The sequence below is a fragment of the Tachypleus tridentatus genome, chromosome 11, assembly GCF_004210375.1.
Source record: "Tachypleus tridentatus isolate NWPU-2018 chromosome 11, ASM421037v1, whole genome shotgun sequence".
Taxonomy (NCBI): Eukaryota; Metazoa; Arthropoda; class Merostomata; order Xiphosura; family Limulidae; genus Tachypleus; species Tachypleus tridentatus.
Window position 1 is genome coordinate 23,313,192 of NC_134835.1, and position 23,123 is coordinate 23,336,314.

Below are 23,123 nucleotides of genomic sequence, written 5' to 3' on the forward strand. Positions count from 1 at the left end.
TTTTTTATTTCCATTCCAACTATGTAACAAAAAGGCTTTCTCTGTGAACGTGGCTGGTGTCACACTTAACATCTTTTGAACTGTGTTTATAAACTGAGTATCAACAGAAAGGGTGTTGTAATGTCAAAAAGTAACTTGTCACAAATAAATAACTATCTTTTAAGTTGTTTGGGTCAATTGGTCATAATGTCTTTCCCACTTCAGGTTGGTGACTATATTCTTATTTCTAATGTTATGGGTTTAATTGAATCTGCCTTTGTTTTATATTTTACCCATCAGAATCTCTGCTTACCTTCTCTCAAAGTAGCACATTTTATATTTCATATTATTTTTGTTAAATGAAAAACTGTAATTTTAATTGAGGTTTCTTAGGTAGTTAACTCCTACAGAAACTGATGTTTAAACATACCCTAATGTTATTTTTTGTGAACACTGACAGCATACTGTGCATTATAGGTGTAAGAGATAATGACATTAAGAAATGAGATAATTCTAGTAATTATTCACCCCATATCTAGCCAAAGAAGTGCATTACAAACAATTATAGAAAGGTGTTTTGGAAGGTAATTTTAATATTCTAAATTATAGTCACAAGCATAGACTGAACTTAAAAACAGTAATGTATTGGAACTTTACAGGTGTTTTAGAATCTAATAAAGTGAAGGATTTCAGAAGAAAAATTAATTGTAGTTGGCATAAGTAAAGTGTGAGGTTAAAAGCATGAATATGTGAGGGAGAGGTAAATGTAACAGTATGCAGATAGTTTCTCTGTACATGCTGTTGGAAGAAGCCATTGATTGGTTTGTATAAACCCACAAATGAAAACTTATTGTGTGAAATTGTTCCAATTCATTCCTAATAGAGAAACTTAAAAATCAATATTATGACAATTCTAGTGCCACTCACTACTTACAACAAGAAAAGGAAAGAAAACTATAATTAGCACTTAGGAACCTGTAAACTAGTTGTGTACACTGGAAGTGTACAACATGTTACAATTAAACAACCAGAAATATAAGTATAGGACAAAAATATAAAAATGAACAATTTAACTGAAGATGATAATTGTATAGGCTTAACTACTTTTGTACAGGTTATTACGAGTTGTTAGGAGCGTGGTATGAATAAATTAAATACTTCCTTACAATACAATGGTTCAATAACTACACATCTTTTAAGTACTAATCCATAAACAGTATCAAAATATAAGGAATGAAACTCGTGAGCAAAATGATTACTTGTTATTTTATTTCTAAAATACAAACTTTTATTGTCAACAGAAGCAACTCCTTAACTAACTGTAATTATGTTTAATCTTCTCTGACAACTGGAAGAGTACATATAGACTGATTATGTTTTAAGCGAGAACGTCTGAAAGCTCTCTGAATCACACGGGCAGCATTTTCTCTTTTCTTCATTTCCAAGGTGCTGGTGACAATTTCTACTTTCCTACGAGTTGGGAAAGTCTTCTGGAACCAGTGCTGATCCAGCTGTCTCTGTAACTTTCGGAACTCCTCCGTGTCATCCACGTCCCAACACTAACTTAGTGAGGCATGGAGCACGCGTCCAGACAGTGGACCTTATTTTCTCGAGAAATGGGCAAATCCATTGCAACCAGTGCTGGTCTGTTTGGTCTAGGGATACCTAATGGAGGACCCAAATTTGCAATAAAATCTAACACTTGATCCAGTTGAATAAACTGGGTTGCCTGAGGATCATAACGTGCCCAGCAAACATAGAACATCTCAATGTCCTCTTCAGTAATTCCTACTTGTTGTTCCTGAGTTGCCTGATTGAGGTTCTCCAACAGGACAGCAATGTACATGTTAATAACAATCATAAAGCTAATGATTATATAACTCACCAGATACATAACAGCCACCAAGGGGTATCCACAATTTCCATTTGGGAGATTTTTGTAGTTCATATCACAGGCAGGTGGTTCGACCATCAAACCATGCAGAACGTCATTCCAGCCTGCCGAAGTAGTCAGTCTCAATAAGAGCAACATGCTTTTAGCAAATGTTTCAAAGTTCACGTACTCCGTCAGGGCACGCCTCTTCTTTACGATGGCTGAACAGGGACATCCCAATGATTGCATAAATAAACATTATAAGTAGTAACAAAGCACCAATGTTGACTAAAGCAGGCAATGAAATAACAAGAGCAAAGAGAAGTTTAGAATTCCTTCTGCAGCCTTGATGAGGCGTAACACGCGACCAATCCTGAAGAGCCTGATGACTCTTAAAATTGTGGGACTGAAACCTAACGAATCCAAAGCTTCTTCAAAAATTACACCTATAAAACAAGAGTGCAGAATTATACTTTATATGTTTTGCATTTAAACTGTTAGTGGATAGTGTTGACAAACTACAGTGGAATAAATAATGTGTTACAACAGAAAGTATGATTTTAGAGTATACAATTTCACATGATTACTCAACACTTTTATTTATACTATTGGTGGAAAAACAATAGAAAGACTAGTACATATAAAACTATCACTACCACCATGAAGTTAGATTAACACTTCTGGGAAATTGTATGTAGTGGATGAAAACGTTACTGAATATTCTGAGCATTATACTCTAGTTTAATTTAAATAAAACTCCAAGTGTAGTCCCAAAAAGCATTAGAAGTAACATTTTTCATACAAAAATAAAAAATAGTTTTCCCTTACATGTAGGAAGAATGTGTATTTTTACATATGTTGTTGCTCAATTACACATTTCTATAGACAAATCAGTACATTCTTTAAGGGGTATCTCATAAACAACCAATATAAAGTTTGGTGAACTTCCAGTACAGAGAGAGTTAAATTCTGAAACAAAGTCAGAGTTTGTTGTTGAACACAATAAGCTATCTGTACTGTGCTCACCACAGGTACTAAAACCTGGTTTCTAGCATTGTCTGTCCAGAAACTTAACTACAGACCTACTGGGGAGAAACTTTAATGCCACAGAGTGAATTTTAAAAAGTCAAATTTCCATGTTGGGAGGTATGACTTCATAAAAGTACAACATGGTGCTATTGTTTGGTATCAAAAGTATGAAATGAAATTAGTACAAAAATTATGAGCTATTCCATAAGGAAAGATCTCAACCAAAAGAGAGGAGTTGTCTGTTATAATTTACACAACTTTTATTCAAACTTTATTTGGTGAATGTTCAACACAAAAACACTTAGAGCCTTAAAAAAATGGATAAATACAATACTTCATAAATTAGTTAATCTAATCTTACACAATTAGTTTTTATAGAACATGTGCCAATCATTGATGTTTAAAAATTAAGTTTTGAAACAGGTTGAGAAATATAATATGTTAATGTTTCCTATGGACAGTGCCGAGCGGAAAAGCCTTTACTTTTATTTTGTTTAAATAAGTGGAATACTGTGAAACTCAATAAAAAAACAAACCTTAAGACTAAAACAGTTCTTTACTAAAAACCTTACTTACCAATAACAGATATTATTGCAATAACAAAATCAAACACATTCCATGACACAATAAAGTAATGCCTTCCAAGGCCGAGAATTTTTATAATTGCTTCTAAAGTGAAGATGGCAGTAAAAATGATATTAAGCACCCATAAGACCAGTGTCATTGTAGGTGACTGTTGGTAGTGCTCAAAAGCCATAGCTGTCATGTTCAGCAGAATTAGAAGAAACACAACCAGTTCAAACCTGTGAAAAAACAGATCTTTATATTTCCTTGAAAGGAAACATTATCCAAACTGATAGAACGTTTGTGACAGCACACCAACATTGCCAAGTGAATAACACTGATTTAAAAACAAAATCCAGAAATAGTTACTTGAATCTCACCTGCGGCTCATAGAAATATCATAACAATAAGCCAACAGCTTTCTTTGTGGTCTCTGAACAATTGGTTGAGGCTTCTTACGTCCAAGCTTTTTCATTGCTGTGTAGTAAGTACGCTGGTTCTCTGTTAAGAACATTTCTAAAACACCAGTTTCATACTGTTTAAAAAGAATATAAGAGATAAAGTTACAACTATCATCTGAAAATAGAAATTAATCTTTCAATATTACATTTTACCCTGTTAAAATTTTCAGTATAGAATTTAACATTATTTCAAGGTTCTTAGTAGAAGTTTCAAAAAATTGAACTTTTATAATTTATAAACCTTTAATGCTTCCAAATTAATAAACATTAGGGCCTTGAGCACAGTTTTAACAAGACTACAAAACTAATTATACACAAGGTGTAGGATTTTTATACTGATACTTCTAGAAATGTAATTCACAATTTGAAAGTACTATGCTGGAATGATACTGTGTGAAACAAATATATACAAAACTGAGTAAAGAAATGCTGGGTTTTACACACTTCTGGCAGAGTGAAAACATGTTGGCATATGAAACAGAAATACGTCCAAAAAAAGTAGACATGTTGGCTTTGAAAACATTTAATAGAGTAAAGATATGTTGACCTGTGAAACAAACATGTCTCTCAGAATAGACGATTAAGCTTGTAAAGACACCTGATAGATTGAAAACACATTGGCCTGTGAAACAGAAACATATCCATCAGAGTTAAAACATGGTCTATGAAACATTCAAACTTCTTAATGAGTAAACTTCTCAGATTTGATCTCTAAACGTGTTTTTCAGTTTACAACTTGAGACTTAACATGAAACTAATGACATAACATTAATTTTAAGAAACAGGCATTAACAGGTGTTTGTACAATCTAATTACCTTCTTTTTAGCAGATTAAAATTGTCAATGATGACTCCTATAAACAGGTTGAGTGTAAAGAAAGAACCACACACAATGAAGATGACAAAGTAGAAACATGCTGGTATGTTGGCCTCATGATAGGGCTGACTACCTATTGAAGTGGTGTCCATAGCATTCATCATGACTTCCATCCAACCTTCAAAGGTCGCCTGCACAGATATACAATGATTATCAAAGCACAGAAGGAGATATTTTATGAACATTAATCATAATTAAGGACCTTTAATACTATCATATAGATATTTGTAATGTAAGCTGAAATATGTGTGTATATTAAATGATAAAGGGTTGTGTCTTCTAAACTCCACAGTGTAAGCTATCAATCCGATAAAAGTAAAATGGGAAGATACTGTGTTTATATATATATTCAAATATGTATAAATACCTTCCATCTGCACATTACGAAGCTACTATAATGTTGTCTGAACACGTTTTAATTCAGTAATATGGTATAAAAAGATCAATCAGTTGCAATTACAACTAAAGATTTAAATTTATGTTTTACTTTTTAAGAGTGATTATAAATAACTGTAATAACACCTTGTAAACTAGAAACATATATCTACATTGCATCTAGAATAGCAGGAGTAGCATAGGTGAGAAATTTAAGGCCTGCTATTACCATTCATGTATTTTAAAATACTCTCACACATTAGGCTTACTTCCAAAAATCAAATAATCCACTTCTACTCTGTATTATTACCAGTAAATAAAAACCCCATGGGTTTCAGGTTCTTCTTTGCCAATTAAATTAAACTATTTATTTGTTCTTGTAGCAACTTAAAATTTAAAAAGAGGGTCTTATTTGAAAACATTATCTGAAGTTAATAGTACATACCACTTGGAACAGAGCCAGGTATGCATTTCCAATGTTGTCAAAATTGATTGGGGCATTAACCCACATGTAGTTTAATTCCAGACACTGAGAAATATTGGCAGTGACATCTGGTGACAACCTCTGACCCTTTTGATTGACACATGAATAAAAATGTCCTCCAAACAGCTGGACCCCCATTATACCAAATATTAACCAAAAAGCAACACAAACAAGAAGCACATTGAATATCGATGGAATAGCTGACATGAGGGCATTAACAACAATCTGAAATGAAGACAAACAAGACAGTTTAACCTTTTTCATGATACAAACAGAATTACACCAAGAACTATCACATTCATTTACAAATATCCAAGCTCAACAAATACAAAATGTTATTAACTTTTCTATACACCGAAATAATTGCATTTAAACAGAAACAAAACGTTCTTACAATTTTATGTTTTTAATATCCATAAACCATAAAAATATTTCAAGTATTTATATTCATTGTTGAAATTATATTAAATTTCAAATTCAGAGATTCTTATCAACAGGTTACCTTAATTCCTTGCCATCGAGAGATTGCTCGAAGAGGCCTAAGAGCTCGTAATACACGAACGACTCTTAATGCATAGAGTCCACCTGTACCAGTGGTCTGTAACAACAAACTCAATACCGAAACCTAGAAATTGAAGGTCAAAGGTCAATTTGTGGAAAATCATATTTGACAGAAATACCACGTAAAACTATGAAAATTTAACGTACAGAAAATATCACAAATTTAAAAATTAATGCACACACACACATATTAAACACTCATATGAATCCATAAATTAAAATACGCATCACAATAAAATTAAAAGTCAAAATGTTACTTTAAAAACTTTTTATGAAAAGTACTAAGTTCAATAATACAACTCTAAGGTAAAGCAGTAACACTAATGTAGCAGTGAAAAATAGTGAGGTGTCAGATAATCAGAAGACAACAGGAGTATAGAAATAAAGAATACCTAAACACTTTATGACACTAAACCAATCTGGGAAATCATTAGTAATGTGCCCCATTTGTCTTTGACATTGGAGGATATAATTAACACACAAATGATTAAAGATGTCTTCATAAGTTAATAAACAGGAAAGTAAATGTTTTATATGCTGAAACAAACATGTTAAAGAATTATCAGTAATAATCCATAAATAGTGAACTACATCAAGACATCAGTGGGTACTTACACCTACTAAAGAATTATCAGTAATAATCCATAAATGGTGAACTACATCAAGACATCAGTAGGTACTTACACCTACTAAAGAATTATCAGTAATAATCCATAAATGGTGAACTACATCAAGACATCAGTGGGTACTTACACCTACTAAAGAATTATCAGTAATAATCCATAAATGGTGAACTACATCAAGACATCAGTAGGTACTTACACCTACTAAAGAATTATCAGTAATAATCCATAAATGGTGAACTACATCAAGACATCAGTAGGTACTTACACCTAATAAAGAATTATCAGTAATAATCCATAAATGGTGAACTACATCAAGACATCAGTAGGTACTTACACCTACCAAAGAATTATTAGTAATAATCCATAAATGGTGAACTACATCAAGACATCAGTAGGTACTTACACCTACTAAAGAATTATCAATAACACTATGTAACACAAATTTTGTTACTGGATAGTATGTGTTATTTCTTAAGTGCTTATGTTGTAAAAGTACAGAAAATGGCCATTGTTCCCTTCAAACTTTGCTTTTGTGACCTAGATAATGAAATTTAGAAAGTAACCTATTTTCTATGTAAAAGTGAGCAAATTTGCACATTTTCATTTACATAAGGTCTGAATAAAACAATATATGAATCAAGATTTACATGTATTTATACTAAAGTTATACAAAAATGTTTAGAAGTGAGTAGTTTTTTGATGTTTGCAGCTGTAATGTAAATCACTTTCATGTATCAGACCCCAAATATAGTCTCCCATCATGTTTTAGTTATACACTCCCAGGTCACAAAAGCAAAGTTTGAAGAGAAAAATAGGTCTTTTCCATTTACTTTAGTCATAAGCAGTTGGGAAATAACACTTTCTGTCCAGGAACAAGAACAAGTAAACATTTTGTTACACAGTGTAATAATCCACAAATGGTGAACCACGTCAAGGCATTAGTAGGTACTTACACATACTATAGAAAAATCCAGAATAGTCCAGAGGCTGGTGAAATATACAATAAACCCATGGGCTCCCCACTGTAGCAACATCTCAATAACAAAGATAACAGTAAACGCCAAGTTGAGTTTGTCTATGATCAACTGCCACATTGGTCGTTCTGCTAAGTAAATATCTTCAAAACACTTGAAAATAAAAAAAACTTTCTAAATCTTTTCATTTTAACATTAACAGGATAATGTGAGAAAATTACCATTTTTCATTATTAGTACCATGGTATGAAGAAGAGGGAGCCACACAATACATTTAAACCTGGACTGAATAATGAAATTTAAAAAAAATCAGTAATGAAATATAAAAATTCAACTTTAGACTTGTATACAAAACTCACAGAGCTGCTGTTAGACATGACACAAAAATGGGAAGTTACCTAAAGCACTATAGAAACACTTTGTCTCCAGCTCCAATTTTAAATCATTACAAGAGAATAGAATGAAGTTAAAACACATTGTTTCTTTAACCACAGTGAAACTTTTATTGATATACAAGAGACTTTAAGCAGCAGTCAATAAAGTTAGCAAAACTTCAATTAACAAAATAATTTTATTTACATATACCAACTGTGCATTTGTATTAACTTCAATGGCTTTGGTATTATTTTCTAGCATCTTTTATTTACAGATTACTGTCAATACTACTCTGTAATTAGTACCTTTAGTACATAATTAGTACCTTTAGTACTACTTTGTAATTAGTACCTTTAGTACTGCTCTGTAATTAGTACCTTTAGTATATAATTAGTACCTTTAGTACATAATTAGTGCATTTAGTACTACTTTGTAATTAGTACCTTTAGTATGTAATTAGTACCTTTAGTACTACTTTGTAATTAGTACCTTTAGTATGTAATTAGTACCTTTAGTACATAATTAGTACCTTTAGTACATAATTAATACCTTTAGTATTTAATACCTTCGCACAAAGCTACACGTGGGCTATCTGTGCTAGCTGTCCCTAATTTAGCAGTGTAAGACTAGAGGGAAGGTAGGTAGTCATCACCACTCACTGCCAATTCTTGGGCTACTCTTTTACCAATAAATAGTGGGATTGACTGTAACATTATAATGCCCCCACGGCTGAAAGGGTGAGCATGTTTGGTGCGACAGGGATTTGAACCTGCAACCCTCAAATTATAACAACTGGTATCTTTGTTGGTGAGTAAGCTGTAATGGACAGTAATTGCCTGTTGTAAAGTATGCAAGCTTAGAGACTCTCTCAAGAGTCTTCCATCTGTTGCCTCCAGGCCCTTCTTACTGTTTCAGAAACATTACCTTTGTTGTTATTCTGGAACTAGTATTCATTTCTTTTTTCCAGTAACATTTGCAAAATACTTAAATCTAACATTTTATGCAATAAAAAACAAAGTTAATGATAATTCAGAGTTTCTCAACATATCTGCATTTTGTTCTTTTTTTTGAAAATAGCAAGATCAAAATATCTCTTACAATTTACAGCAAAACGATTAAGCAGAATAATATGGGTGAAGTAATACTGCACATATTGTACAGTTGGTTGATACCAATGAAGATTTGCCACCTTACTGTTTATATCAGTCATTCTTCATACAATCAATATACGGTCACTTAGTTCACGAGGTTTTGTACTTTTGAACACGTTTCTGTTGATTGGTTTCTTCTGAATTTCACATAAATCTACTCAAGCGCCACCTGTACTAGCCATCCAGAAATAAGAAGCAGTAGAATAAATGGAAGACGGCTAGTTAATATCATCCACTGCCAACTCTTTACCAACAAACATTGGGAGCGTCACATCATAATGCATCTACGGCCGAAATTATAAAAATGTTTGGGGTTAAGATTACATTCCATGACCATGTTTTCAGATGGACTGTGTGATACTTGGGTGAGCAAAGGAAATTATGCTATCTTATCTGCAATATTCCAATTACAGTATCTATCCAGCAAAGAGTATTTCTTCTAGACAGAATGGCACTTATAATAAATACACCCATTTCAGAGCTGTAGATATATATGTGTAACCATGTTTAATATGATTATGATTTTGAGACTTTATTTCTGTCAAGTTTAATTAAATATTAAGATAATATTTATCTAATTTATAATTTTGTATTAAACAAACTTAGTTCAAACTGTGAAACTCTCCAGTGACACAGTGGTATGTCTTTGGACTTATACCACTAAAAAATCAAGTGGTGCGCAGAGCACAGATAGCTCTTTGTATAGCTTTGTGCTTAACTGCAAATGAAAACATCATATTGTAGATGTCAACTGTAGACACTTTACCCATTTATAACATATAGTCCTTTCCTTTTATAATTCAAAAACAAATTTGAATAGTATGGTAACTATACATACCAACAAGAGACTGCTAGCAAAAATAACCAGAAATACCAGCCATTCAAATATCCTGTTGTCAACAACTTGTCGTATGTTTCTCCTCACTCTGTGAACAAACATCCGGAAGTGGATTAATATTATTTATCATCATTCAAAGTACATCTTCAGAAAAACAACCACATCAAAGAAAAGAATGTTACAGGATTAACACAGTGGCAGAAAATTATATTAAAACAGTTGACAGAAAACAAAACTACCTTCTGTACATGCTCAGCCATTTTAACTAAAAGTCATTCAGATTATTATAAAATTATTTTTACATTATCTGTCATTACTACATCATTTGTCAAAATATTGTTCATCTAGCTTCCCTTAACTTGAGGAACGTGTAGTTGACATCTTTACAGGTATAAACGTCACAAATATTTATCACTGTTACAGTTTTAAGTGTTATAACCAGCTTTAATTTGTTTTAAATCCATAAACAATATTATCTATCCACACTTTATTTTTTCTGTTATATTTAAGTTTATTCTTATACTAATTTGTGATCACTCTCATAAACGTTACCTCTTAACAATGTCTCCTTCCCAGAATCTGGGGTTCAATCCCGAGCCTATTATTCATTAAAAGAAAAGGTTATACACAATTGGTTTAGAAAAGCTTCCCTAGTCTTTAATGATGTGACAATTACATATACAGTAATCTATTAAAATGTAAAATATATATATTAATATATGTGATGAACATGGGAACTCCTATGGTTTGAACATGTCCATTGTTAATTTTGAGCTACTGATGATATGGAAATGAATCAGTTAACAGCACTTGATGCCTCAAATGGCTACTCTTAACCAAATAGTGTCACTTATTAAAACGTACTCAGAGCTGAAAGCACAAAATCCCACATCTCAAAACAGACCTACTACAGTCTTTAGTGCAAGATGCTAATCACTAGGCTGTGCTCAGGCCTAGAACACAGTGTTATATATGATGCAAATAATTCATTTAACAAGTCACACATGCCATTTTTTAGTGAAAGATAACTAGTTATGAATACATACTTAAAATCATTTATACACTGTTTTATTTAAGGAAGCCAGTATAAAAAATGTATTCAAAATAAACTTAGTGTTCTAAAAAAATCAAAAAAATTATTTGAAATAAAATAACTGATACTGAATGTTACTTTTAGTCGGTGCACCAGTGGCACAGCGGTGTGTCTGAGAACTCACACCGCTAGAAATCAGTTTTTGATGCACTTGATGAGATGAGCACAAATGGTCCATCATGTGTCTTTGTGCTTGATATAAAAAAAACAGCAAATAATTTTAGTTGAATAAATTACAACTATTTATGTTGCTACCACTAGTGACACCTACAGCGAGATGGAGGTACACATTGTTTTGTATTGCCCTGTGATATAACGTGAATTTTCTATATAATCATTACAAATGATAAAAAAGACGTGTGAAACAAATTGGAAATTGTATCCCAAGATGGCTGGTATGGGTATTAAACTTTTATTAAAATAGATAACAGTGTTTCAACTTTCTTAAATTATCTTCAGGTTAACAATGAAAGAGTTAACCACAAGATAGCCTAAAAAGGTCAAAGAGTTGTTCTCTACTTTATTTTCATAACAGTTTTAATACCCATACCAGCCATCTTGAGATATATTTTTACTTCAAGTGGGTTTCGTCACCATGAAATTGGAAATTTATGATACTGAGGGGCACCTTACGTGCTACAATAATTGATGAAGCACTGACTTTCCATGATAATTATACACAAATCTCGGTTAAAGAAGCACTTCGCTACAAGGTTGAAAAATTTGTAAAGGATTATGTCCTCAGTGTTCCCCTATAGTTTTAATTATGCTGTAGAATTCAAAGAATTATTTTTCAGATTTTGCATGCATGTTCATTGTGCCCTACCAGAAATATATAAATTGAAAATATTCCTTAAATAACAATAGAAAAATATATTTTACCAATTTTGTTAAAAGTTCATTCAGTTTCAATTAAATATAACAATAAACAGAGGAATTTACAGATATAAGAATATTTTTATTAATTACATCACTGCATGTTACATCTAATATTAATTAATTTTGTTTTTTGTAAATATACTTAATTAGAGTAAAAAATAAAACTATCCAGGTTACAACAGTTTGAACTGACGTTCAAGAGAACATATTAATATATTAAAGTAATTGCTTTTGTAGACTGATTTGGATAAATTATCCTTCTATGTTATTAATTTAAATTATTGTCATCAGATCATGGAGTAAGAAATTATTTTTAATATTTTGAAGTCATTTATTTCTTGAGTTGGATGTTTTATTATTTCAAATTATTTTTGATAACTCAGAAAGTTAGAAATAATTCTAATATTCTGAAGTGGTTGCTGTCTGGGTTAGAATGCTCCCATTATATCTGTTTTATTATTCTAAATTATCCTTTAAACTTCAGTGAGTAAGTAAAATCAATTTTCAATTAGCTCTTCTCATAAACAGAGTTGGATATATTATTCCTCTGTTTTTATTATCTCAAACAGCTGATGATATATCAATTAGCTCTTCTCATAAACAGAGTTGGATATATTATTCCTCTGTTTTTATTATCTCAAACAGCTGATGATATATAAATAACAAATACTTTCTGTTTTTCTAATCTTTCATTTTCCTGAGCAAAGTTAAAGGCATGATCTTTTCTTTTTACTCTCAGTTATTCTTTTTAACTTGATGAGAGGGAAAGTATTTTCTTATTTAAAATTGGTTGTTTTCCCAGACCAAGTTAGGTGAATTATCCAAAGCATTTCAAACTAGTGTATTTAAATCAGTAAGAAATCCTTTTTATTCTCACTACTAAAAAATAACAAACTACTAATGATATGTTTAGTTATTATTACTGTCTCATCTCTCTGTTCCTGAGGTGAAGATCTTACAGCATGTGGAACAAACAACGATTCCTCTTCTGGACTTGTCCTCTGTTCCAATTCTGTTGGTTTAAAACGTGAAACTTCAGCATGTGGAACAAACAACGATTCCTCTTCTGGACTTGTCCTCTGTTCCAATTCTGTTGGTTTAAAACGTGAAACTTCAGCATGTGGAACAAACAACGATTCCTCTTCTGGACTTGTCCTCTGTTCCAATTCTGTTGGTTTAAAACGTGAAACTTGAAATATTTATATTTATAGAAAAATGTAATTAAAATTTTTTAATTTTTCTTGTCTTAACAGAAATACTTATAAACCATTTCAATGGTGTTTCATCTTTGATACTGAGGTATCCCTATAACAAGTAACAGATGTACAGCATACTACAATATAACGGAAACACAACTTGTTTCATAACCCTTCAGAGAACATGAAAGTGCAGCAAAAGAAATGGGAATATTGGTTAACTAAATGAATTCTGAAAACAAGGTTATTATATTTACGTCTCTGATGAGCCACACAATTCACCCATTCTCCAACAGGCAGTAGCATAACTTCAGTGACCATGTGATTTAAGAGATTAGACATGCAAAACAAGCACAACAATTCTTGTCACTTTCATTGCTGTCATGGATCTCAAACAATATTCCAAATAACACAGTTGAATACATATGAATACACACGTTAATATTTTTCTAAAGTGAATGTGTATTTATACACTTAGCTCCTCTCATAAACAGCCTTTCTCGATTAGTACCGCCCCATTTTAACACTATTCCTACACCAATAGATGTGAGACATAACTCCTATTGTAACCAACACCCTGTCCATACTTGCACTCACGAATCACTTTGAGATTTGTCAGAAGACCCATACCACATATCACAGGAAGTGGGGAGACTGGGTGGGTAATGTGAAAGGAGGTAAGTAATTATTGGAAGTACCAGTAAATTACATCTGGAGAAATTCCATGGTGAGAAAAAGAAGTCAGTAAGATACACAGATAGAAAGTTCTGTATGCCATCAACATCTGCAGAATGTGACCACAATACTCTTAACCAAGTGGTACAATGCCTAAATCAGGAGAACAAGCCTCCATGGTCCACCACCCCAGTGGTTAGGAAGTGGTAATTGGTAAAAACTCCAGTACTCCATTAGAAAAAAAAAAGAAAAAAATGCACTGGAGAATACAGAAGACCACATCACCAGAGACAGTGTAAGGGGGAACCACAATACCCTATTTTGAAAAACAGAGTTTCCATGTCAAAGGAGTAAGTCAATCAACCAAGACCTGGTGGCATTTGAAAGGTATACAGGTCTGTGGTAGGAAGAGTGAATGTCACAGAGCATCAGAGATGAGCAGCCAATGTATACAGGTCTGTGGTAGGAAGAGTGAACCACAGAGCATCAGAGATGGGCAGCCAATGTATACAGGTCTGTGGTAGGAAGAGTGAATGCCACAGAGCATCAGAGATGGGCAGCCAATGTATACAGGTCTGTGGTAGGAAGAGTGAATGCCACAGAGCATCAGAGATGGGCAGCCATCTCTGCCTACTGTACTCATTTGTGGCCACAAGTGTACAGTCTGGGACAAACATATTTATGAAGCAAAAGATCACCAAGAAGAACTACTATTGGTTATATAGAACACCCTATCTCTACAGTGTGTGTAACCTAATCCTGCGATATAACTATTCTGGCAGAGATGGTGGTATCTGAAATTGTGCATCTTATCCACAGTAGAAAGAGCTACAACATAATTGACATCCAGCATGGTCAAAGGATGGTCAGTGCAGAATTAAAAAAAACGTATACGTGGTCAGGCACCACTTGTTACAGAGTGAGATCCCAGTACGCTAGCAGAAAGGCTCAAGTAAATAAAGCTATAACACAAATATAGTAAAAAAAAACTAAGTCTGTACTATAAAGGAAAACACTGAGGAATTTGTGAGAAAAAACAGAAATGTCTGTATAGTACTGCTTCCAATCTCAAAGCAATTAACAGTGCAAATAAGAAGAGGGCACTCTTTACAACAGTGGTTTTTTTGTGCTCCTGTTGGTGAGAAGTTGCTGCATGATCCTTTAAATGAGGAGATGCAGAAGTGAGAGCCAGTTGCAAGTGTTGGAAATTTGTGCCAACAAAGGACAATACTAATCAAGTAAAGCTGTTCTGTGAGCAAGATATCATACCAGAAGTGCACCCTTCTGATAAAATATTATTAATCAGTGATAATAAAACGCAAGGCTAAGCTATGTAATTATATTCTCTATCATCAGCTGAACTTGGTATGACTTTTATTATCTGAAATACACTCAGTGACAGTGTAGACATAAGCAGTCAAGAAGTTGCTCAGGGTAGGTTAAGGGGCCCATAGTTCAGAAAAATGTTTTCCATCAAGTTATTGATGTTTGCATGTCTCAGTGTAATACTCAGTTATAAGATAAAAGTTTTTCCAAAAATGCACCACCCTGTAATGGACAGACATTTAAAAATCGCATCAGCAAGATAGTTCCTAGTCAGACACAATGTATGTGTGTGCTTTGTGGTTGTAGTGCAATACACACTTAGCATGCATGACTATAGAGAGATACCAGTCCACTGATAATAGCTAGAATCATTAGTATAATTTATTTTTAACAAGTATATTAGTATGTGTCATGCTGGCATATTTCCAGTTTGTGGAAATATTACAATTTGTAGTTGTTTGTTTAATGTAAGGTGAGCGAGGAATCAAAGTATATTACAATGGGTTAGCATCATCCACGAGTAAGCTTATAGGTTTCCATTTTATATTTACACACAACTCCAACAGGTAAAGAAAGCCAAAGCAGACAGAAAACTAAACAGCCTGAAACTTTTACAGAAATATAAAAAACCTTCAAACTTTAAAAGCAACGTTTGAAATTTTAGTTTGCAAAAGGCATCAAAAATCATCACAGGTTTATCAGCAAATCGAGAAACAAAATTTACAAAATGTTGTTCTAATACTGCAGAATACTAGTTCTGAACACAAGTACCAAATAAAGTATGATGATATTATCAAAATTAGTTTACATAATTATTTAAATAAATACATTTTTATTATCCATGAAATAACATTTATTTTAAACACAACTTTAATTATTTGATCTATAACATTTTAAAAACTAATAGTTGGGTAACAAAAGTAATGCTTTCCACAAATGATACAAGTACAAGCAGTAAAAAATGTTTACATGATGTGTAGTGAAGTGTTTACGATTTTGTTCTTGACCTCTGAATGCAACCTGCTGAAGATCTGACTCCAGCCCAAACATGCACTGACATCAAAATATTCTGGTTTAACAAATGAGTCCTTTCATAAACATACACACTGAACCAAGTAAAGTTTGGGAATTAATATCAACTACTTTACATTTAATTCACGTAATTATTGTATACTTTATTGAAGAATGGTCATATATATCATTAGAATTAATATGAAAAAACCCTTATTAAAGTGTGTCCATACATTCCCTGCAAATATCACCCCCTGCTAGTACAGCGGTATGTTTCCGGATTTACAACGCTAAAATCAGGGGTTCGATTCCCCTCGGTGGGCTGAGCAGATAGCCCGATGTGGCTTTGCTATAAGAAAAACACACACACACACACCCTGCAAATATAAATAGTAGGCATATGAAGTACACCCTTTCTGGTAAGCACGGGTGTTAACAGATAGGTGGTGTTCTGATATATCACTTAAGTATTTAGATCTTCCAAACAAAATAGATGTTCACATTTTTAATGTGTGAAAATTTACAATAATGGGAGCACACCTCATGACTGCTCACATGATAAGAAACCAAGTATGTCTTGTTTGGCCTTAAAAACTACATCCAAATCTCTTTCAGCTTCATCCACTTGAAAGAATATAATTAAATGATATGTAAATAATAAAACGTGCTTGAAAAAACACCTTCTATTGATTTACAACTTGGAGGGGTTGGACTCTGGATCCTAATTTCTGGAACTGTTCCTTCAGTTTCTTGTTTGCATGAACAGTAGATAAGAACATCGTCTATCTTTTTTCTCAGTTTTGAAATGACAGTTGGACTGCTTTGTCCCTGAAATTCATTATAGTTCATTGTCATTTCTATCGTAAAATAATCAAATTTTGACCTTTCACTGCAGTAAACTTTACACAAATATACAGTTACTGTTACTACATAATTTAAAACTGTTTATCAAAGTCACAGTTTTCAACATGACACTAACACTGTTCAGTCACCTGAGTGTCCAAAGTTGTCTTCTCTGGCTAAGGTCTAAAAACAAATATCTGTGAAATCTTTACTGCTTTTACTTCAAAACCTAATTTTGTAACTTCAATAATAATTAGAATTTTACTGAAAAAAAACCTTAGCACCATTTTTTACAGTTACATATACATGTTAGAAATAACTTTTAATAAAATGTTTTCCTTGTTGGTGAGTTTCAGTTGAATTAAAGAAGTTAAACTTGTTCAGGGTCTAACATTTAGGTCTCAAGCTTCCTTGTTTCCATACCATATAGATATTTTTAACTAAAATAGGTTTACACCTACTTTGGTATATCATCAAAACAGCTATCAAAGAAAACATGATGTTATGATCCTAAAAACTGAGTAACAGTTAAAGATACAATTACTTTATTTTATTACCCAGAACAGAGAGTAATTATTAAAGAAAATAAGATTATGTTATTACCCTGAATACAAAGTGACTATAGTACAGGAGATATTATGATTTCATTCACCTAACACCTTCAGTTTAGAATAACATCTAGAATGTTTTCTATCCACGGTTCTGTAATCTATCATTTTCTGTTTTATAATAATTTCATCACACATTTATCATACTGACTTGGTTCTCAGTAAAACTACTAATTACACTATGTAACACAATTTTTACTTTTACTTGTTCCTGGACAGAAAGTGTTATTTCCTAATTGCTTGTACCTAAAGTAAATGGAAAAGACCTATTTTTCTCTTCAAACTTTGCTTTTGTGACCTGGGAGTGTATAACGAAAACATGATGGGAGATTATATTTGGGGGCTGATACGTGAAAGTGATTTACATTACAGTCTCAAATCTCGAAAAACTACTCACTTCTAAACATTTTTGTATAACTTTAGTAAAAATACATGTAAATCTTGATTCATATGTTGTTTTATTCAGACCTTATGTAAATGAAAATGTGCAAATTTGTCCGTTTTTACATAGAAAATAGGTTAATTTCTAAATTTCATTATCCAGGTCACAAAAGCAAAGTTTAAAGGGAATAATGGTCATTTTCTGTACTTTTACAACATACATAATTAAGAAATAACACATACTATGAAGGAACAAAATCTGTGTTACATAGTGCAATTTATAGTCATTTGTAATGTAAGTCTGTTTCTCTGTTGTTCTATTTGTTTCAGGTACATACAGTATGACTCAGTCTCTCTAACATGGGGCAATTTTAATGTTCTTAGCAATTTGTCTTCACACTTGAAAAAGAGATTTTTTTCTAAATAATTACAAACATTCATTATTGTCAAGCAATATTTTCACACAGTTTTCTTTTTTTACCATTTATTAAAATATAGTACAGTAAGTATGTAAACATTTGTATGTATACAAAATATAATACAGTGAGTATGTAAACATTTGTATGTATATAAAATATAATACAGTGAGTATGTAAACATTTGTATGTATATAAAATATAATACAATGAGTATGTAAACACTTGTATGAATATAAAATATAATACAGTGAGTATGTAAACATTTGTATGTATATAAAATATAATACAATGAGTATGTAAGCACTTGTATGTATATAAAATATAATACAGTAAGCATGTAAACATTTGTATGTATATAAAATATAATATAGTAAGCATGTAAACATTTGTAGGTATATAAAATATAATACAGTAAGCATGTAAACATTTGTACGTATATAAAATATAATACAGTAAGCATGTAAACATTTGTAGGTATATACAATGTAATTCAGTAAGCATGTAAACATTTGTACGTATATAAAATATAATACAGTGAGTATGTAAACATTTGTAACGTTATATAAAATATAATACAGCAAGTATGTAAACATTTGTAACATTATATAAAATATAATACAGTAAGTATGTAAACATTTATAACGCATTATATAAAATATAATACAGTAAGTATGTAAACATTTGTGCGTATATAAAATATAATACAGTAAGTATGTAAACATTTGTATGTATATAAAATATAATACAGCAAGTATGTAAACATTTGTAGGTATATAAAATATAATACAGTGAGTATGTAAACATTTGTATGTATATAAAATATAATACAGTCAGCATGCAAACATTTGTATGTATATAAAATATAATACAGTAAGCATGCAAACATTTGTAGGTATATAAAATATAATACAGTAAGTATGTAAACATTTGTATGTATATAAAATATAATACAGTAAGTATGTAAACATTTGTATGTATATAAAATATAATACAGTAAGTATGTAAACATTTGTATGTATATAAAATATAATACAGTAAGTATGTAAACATTTGTATGTATATAAAATATAATACAGTATGTAAACATTTGTATGTATATAAAATATAATACAGTAAGTATGTAAACATTTGTATGTATATAAAATATAATACAGTAAGTATGTAAACATTTGTATGTATATAAAATATAATACAGTAAGTATGTAAACATTTGTATGTATATAAAATATAATACAGTATGTAAACATTTGTATGTATATGTCTCTAATGTTGCCATTACCCACAATACTGCAAACAAAAACCAAGTACATCCATTAAAACATTTCACATATTGTTTTATCTTACCTCCCCTTCTCTCAGACCCTCCCTGTTAAACGAGTTCAACAGCAAAGCAAGGAAAAGGTTTAGCACAAGAAAGTTACCCACTAGAAGAGTGGAAACAAAGAATGTAATACACAGTTCTCGTTTATAACTGGACGCCTTCATGCAGTCCCAAAGACACTCAACCCACTCCCCACAGAGTACTCTGAATACCATCAGGAGAGAGTGAACAAAATCTGTAAAGTTCCACCTGAAATAACATGAAACCAACATTTATGATTGGCTGATGAGACACAACTTAAAATACAAACCAATTATTTTACAAACTTTGGGATCCCTCTTCAATCCTAAAATTAAACCTTTCCTCCTACATTTCATTGGGACACCATTTCAATCATACAAGATCCTAAAATTAAACTTTTCCTCCTTCATTTCATTGGGACACCATTTCAATCATACAAGATCCTAAAATTAAACTTTTCCTCCTTCATTTCATTGGAATACTATTTCAATCATACAAGATCCTAAAATTAAACTTTTCCTCCTTCATTTCATTGGGATACTATTTCAATCATACAAGATCCTAAAATTAAACTTTTCCTCCTTCATTTCATTGGGATACGATTTCAATCATACAAGATCCTAAAATTAAACCTTTCCTCCTTCATTTCATTGGGATACCATTTCAATCATACAAGATCCTAAAATTAAACTTTTCCTCCTTCATTTCATTGGGACACCATTTCAATCATACAAGATCCTAAAATTAAACTTTTCCTCCTTCATTTCATTGGGACACCATTTCAATCATACAAGATCCTAAAATTAAACTTTTCCTCCTTCATTTCATTGGGATACCATTTCAATCATACAAGATCCTAAAATTAAACTTTTCCTCCTTCATTTCATTGGGATACCATTTCAATCATACAAGATCCTAAAATTAAACTTTTCTTCCTTCATTTCATTGGGATACCATTTCAATTATACAAGATCCTAAAATTAAACTTTTCCTCCTTCATTTCATTGGGATACCATTTCAATCATACAAGATCCTAAAATTAAACTTTTCCTCCTTCATTTCATTGGGATACCATTTCAATCATACAAGATCCTAAAATTAAACTTTTCCTCCTTCATTTCATTGGGATACCATTTCAATCATACAAGATCCTAAAATTAAACTTTTCCTCCTTCATTTCATTGGGACACCATTTCAATCATACAAGATCCTAAAATTAAACTTTTCCTCCTTCATTTCATTGGGATATCATTTCAATCATACAAGATCCTAAAATTAAACTTTTCCTTCTTCATTTCATTGGGATACCATTTCAATCATACAAGATCCTAAAATTAAACGTTTCCTCCTTCATTTCATTGGGATACCATTTCAATCATACAAGATCCTAAAATTAAACTTTTCCTTCTTCATTTCATTGGGATACCATTTCAATCATACAAGATCCTAAAATTAAACTTTTCCTCCTTCATTTCATTGGGATACCATTTCAATCATACAAGATCCTAAAATTAAACTTTTCCTCCTTCATTTCATTGGGACACCATTTCAATCATACAAGATCCTAAAATTAAACTTTTCCTCCTTCATTTCATTGGGATACCATTTCAATCATACAAGATCCTAAAATTAAACTTTTCCTCCTTCATTTCATTGGGACACCATTTCAATCATACAAGATCTTAAAATTAAACTTTTCCTCCTTCATTTCATTGGGACACCATATCAATCATACAAGATCCTAAAATTAAACTTTTCCTTCTTCATTTCACTGGGATACCATTTCAATCATACAAGATCCTAAAATTAAACTTTTCCTCCTTCATTTCATTGGGATACCATTTCAATCATACAAGATCCTAAAATTAAACGTTTCCTTCTTCATTTCATTGGGATACTATTTCAATCATACAAGATCCTACAATTAAACGTTTCCTCCTTCATTTCATTGGGACACCAGTTCAATCATACAAGATCCTAAAATTAAACTTTTCCTCCTTCATTTCATTGGGATACCATTTCAATCATACAAGATCCTAAAATTAAACTTTTCCTCCTTCATTTCATTGGGATACCATTTCAATCATCCAAGATCCTAAAATTAAACTTTTCCTCCTTCATTTCATTGGGATACCATTTCAATCATACAAGATCCTACCAAATTAAATCCTAAAATTAAACTTTTCCTCCTTCATTTCATTGGGATACCATTTCAATCATACAAGATCCTAAAATTAAACTTTTCCTCCTTCATTTCATTGGGATACCATTTCAATCATACAAGATCCTAAAATTAAACTTTTCCTCCTTCATTTCATTGGGATACCATTTCAATCATACAAGATCCTAAAATTAAACTTTTCCTCTTCATTTCATTGGGATACCATTTCAATCATACAAGATCCTAAAATTAAACTTTTCCTCCTTCATTTCATTGGGATACCATTTCAATCATACAAGATCCTAAAATTAAACTTTTCCTTCTTCATTTCATTGGGATACCATTTCAATCATACAAGATCCTAAAATTAAACTTTTCCTCCTTCATTTCATTGGGATACCATTTCAATCATACAAGATCCTAAAATTAAACTTTTCCTCCTTCATTTCATTGGGATACCATTTCAATCATACAAGATCCTAAAATTAAACTTTTCCTCCTTCATTTCATTGGGATACCATTTCAATCATACAAGATCCTAAAATTAAACTTTTCCTCCTTCATTTCATTGGGATACCATTTCAATCATACAAGATCCTAAAATTAAACTTTTCCTCCTTCATTTCATTGGGATACCATTTCAATCATACAAGATCCTAAAATTAAACTTTTCCTTCTTCATTTCATTGGGATACCATTTCAATCATACAAGATCCTAAAATTAAACTTTTCCTCCTTCATTTCATTGGGATACCATTTCAATCATACAAGATCCTAAAATTAAACTTTTCCTTCTTCATTTCATTGGGATACCATTTCAATCATACAAGATCCTAAAATTAAACTTTTCCTCCTTCATTTCATTGGGATACCATTTCAATCATACAAGATCCTAAAATTAAACTTTTCCTCCTTCATTTCATTGGGATACCATTTCAATCATACAAGATCCTAAAATTAAACTTTTCCTCCTTCATTTCATTGGGATACCATTTCAATCATACAAGATCCTAAAATTAAACT

The 23,123-nt window shown here is 31.7% G+C and overlaps 1 protein-coding gene across 1 annotated transcript in view; it reads right to left on the bottom strand.

Moving 5' to 3' along the window:
* Positions 1 to 1,543: 1,543 nt before the first annotated feature.
* The window catches only part of LOC143231319 (sodium channel protein 1 brain-like), a 54,297-nt gene continuing 32,717 nt past the window's right edge, over positions 1,544 to 23,123 (bottom strand). Inside the window, exons 13-22 of the mRNA XM_076465868.1 lie at positions 19,942 to 20,167; positions 17,027 to 17,174; positions 13,062 to 13,306; positions 7,782 to 7,955; positions 6,144 to 6,266; positions 5,603 to 5,866; positions 4,797 to 4,913; positions 3,826 to 3,980; positions 3,458 to 3,684; positions 1,544 to 2,073 (exon numbers count right to left, since the gene is read on the bottom strand). Of these exons, the coding sequence (XP_076321983.1) occupies positions 1,544 to 2,073; positions 3,458 to 3,684; positions 3,826 to 3,980; positions 4,797 to 4,913; positions 5,603 to 5,866; positions 6,144 to 6,266; positions 7,782 to 7,955; positions 13,062 to 13,306; positions 17,027 to 17,174; positions 19,942 to 20,167 (2,209 nt within the window). The remainder of the gene's footprint in view (positions 2,074 to 3,457; positions 3,685 to 3,825; positions 3,981 to 4,796; positions 4,914 to 5,602; positions 5,867 to 6,143; positions 6,267 to 7,781; positions 7,956 to 13,061; positions 13,307 to 17,026; positions 17,175 to 19,941; positions 20,168 to 23,123) is intronic.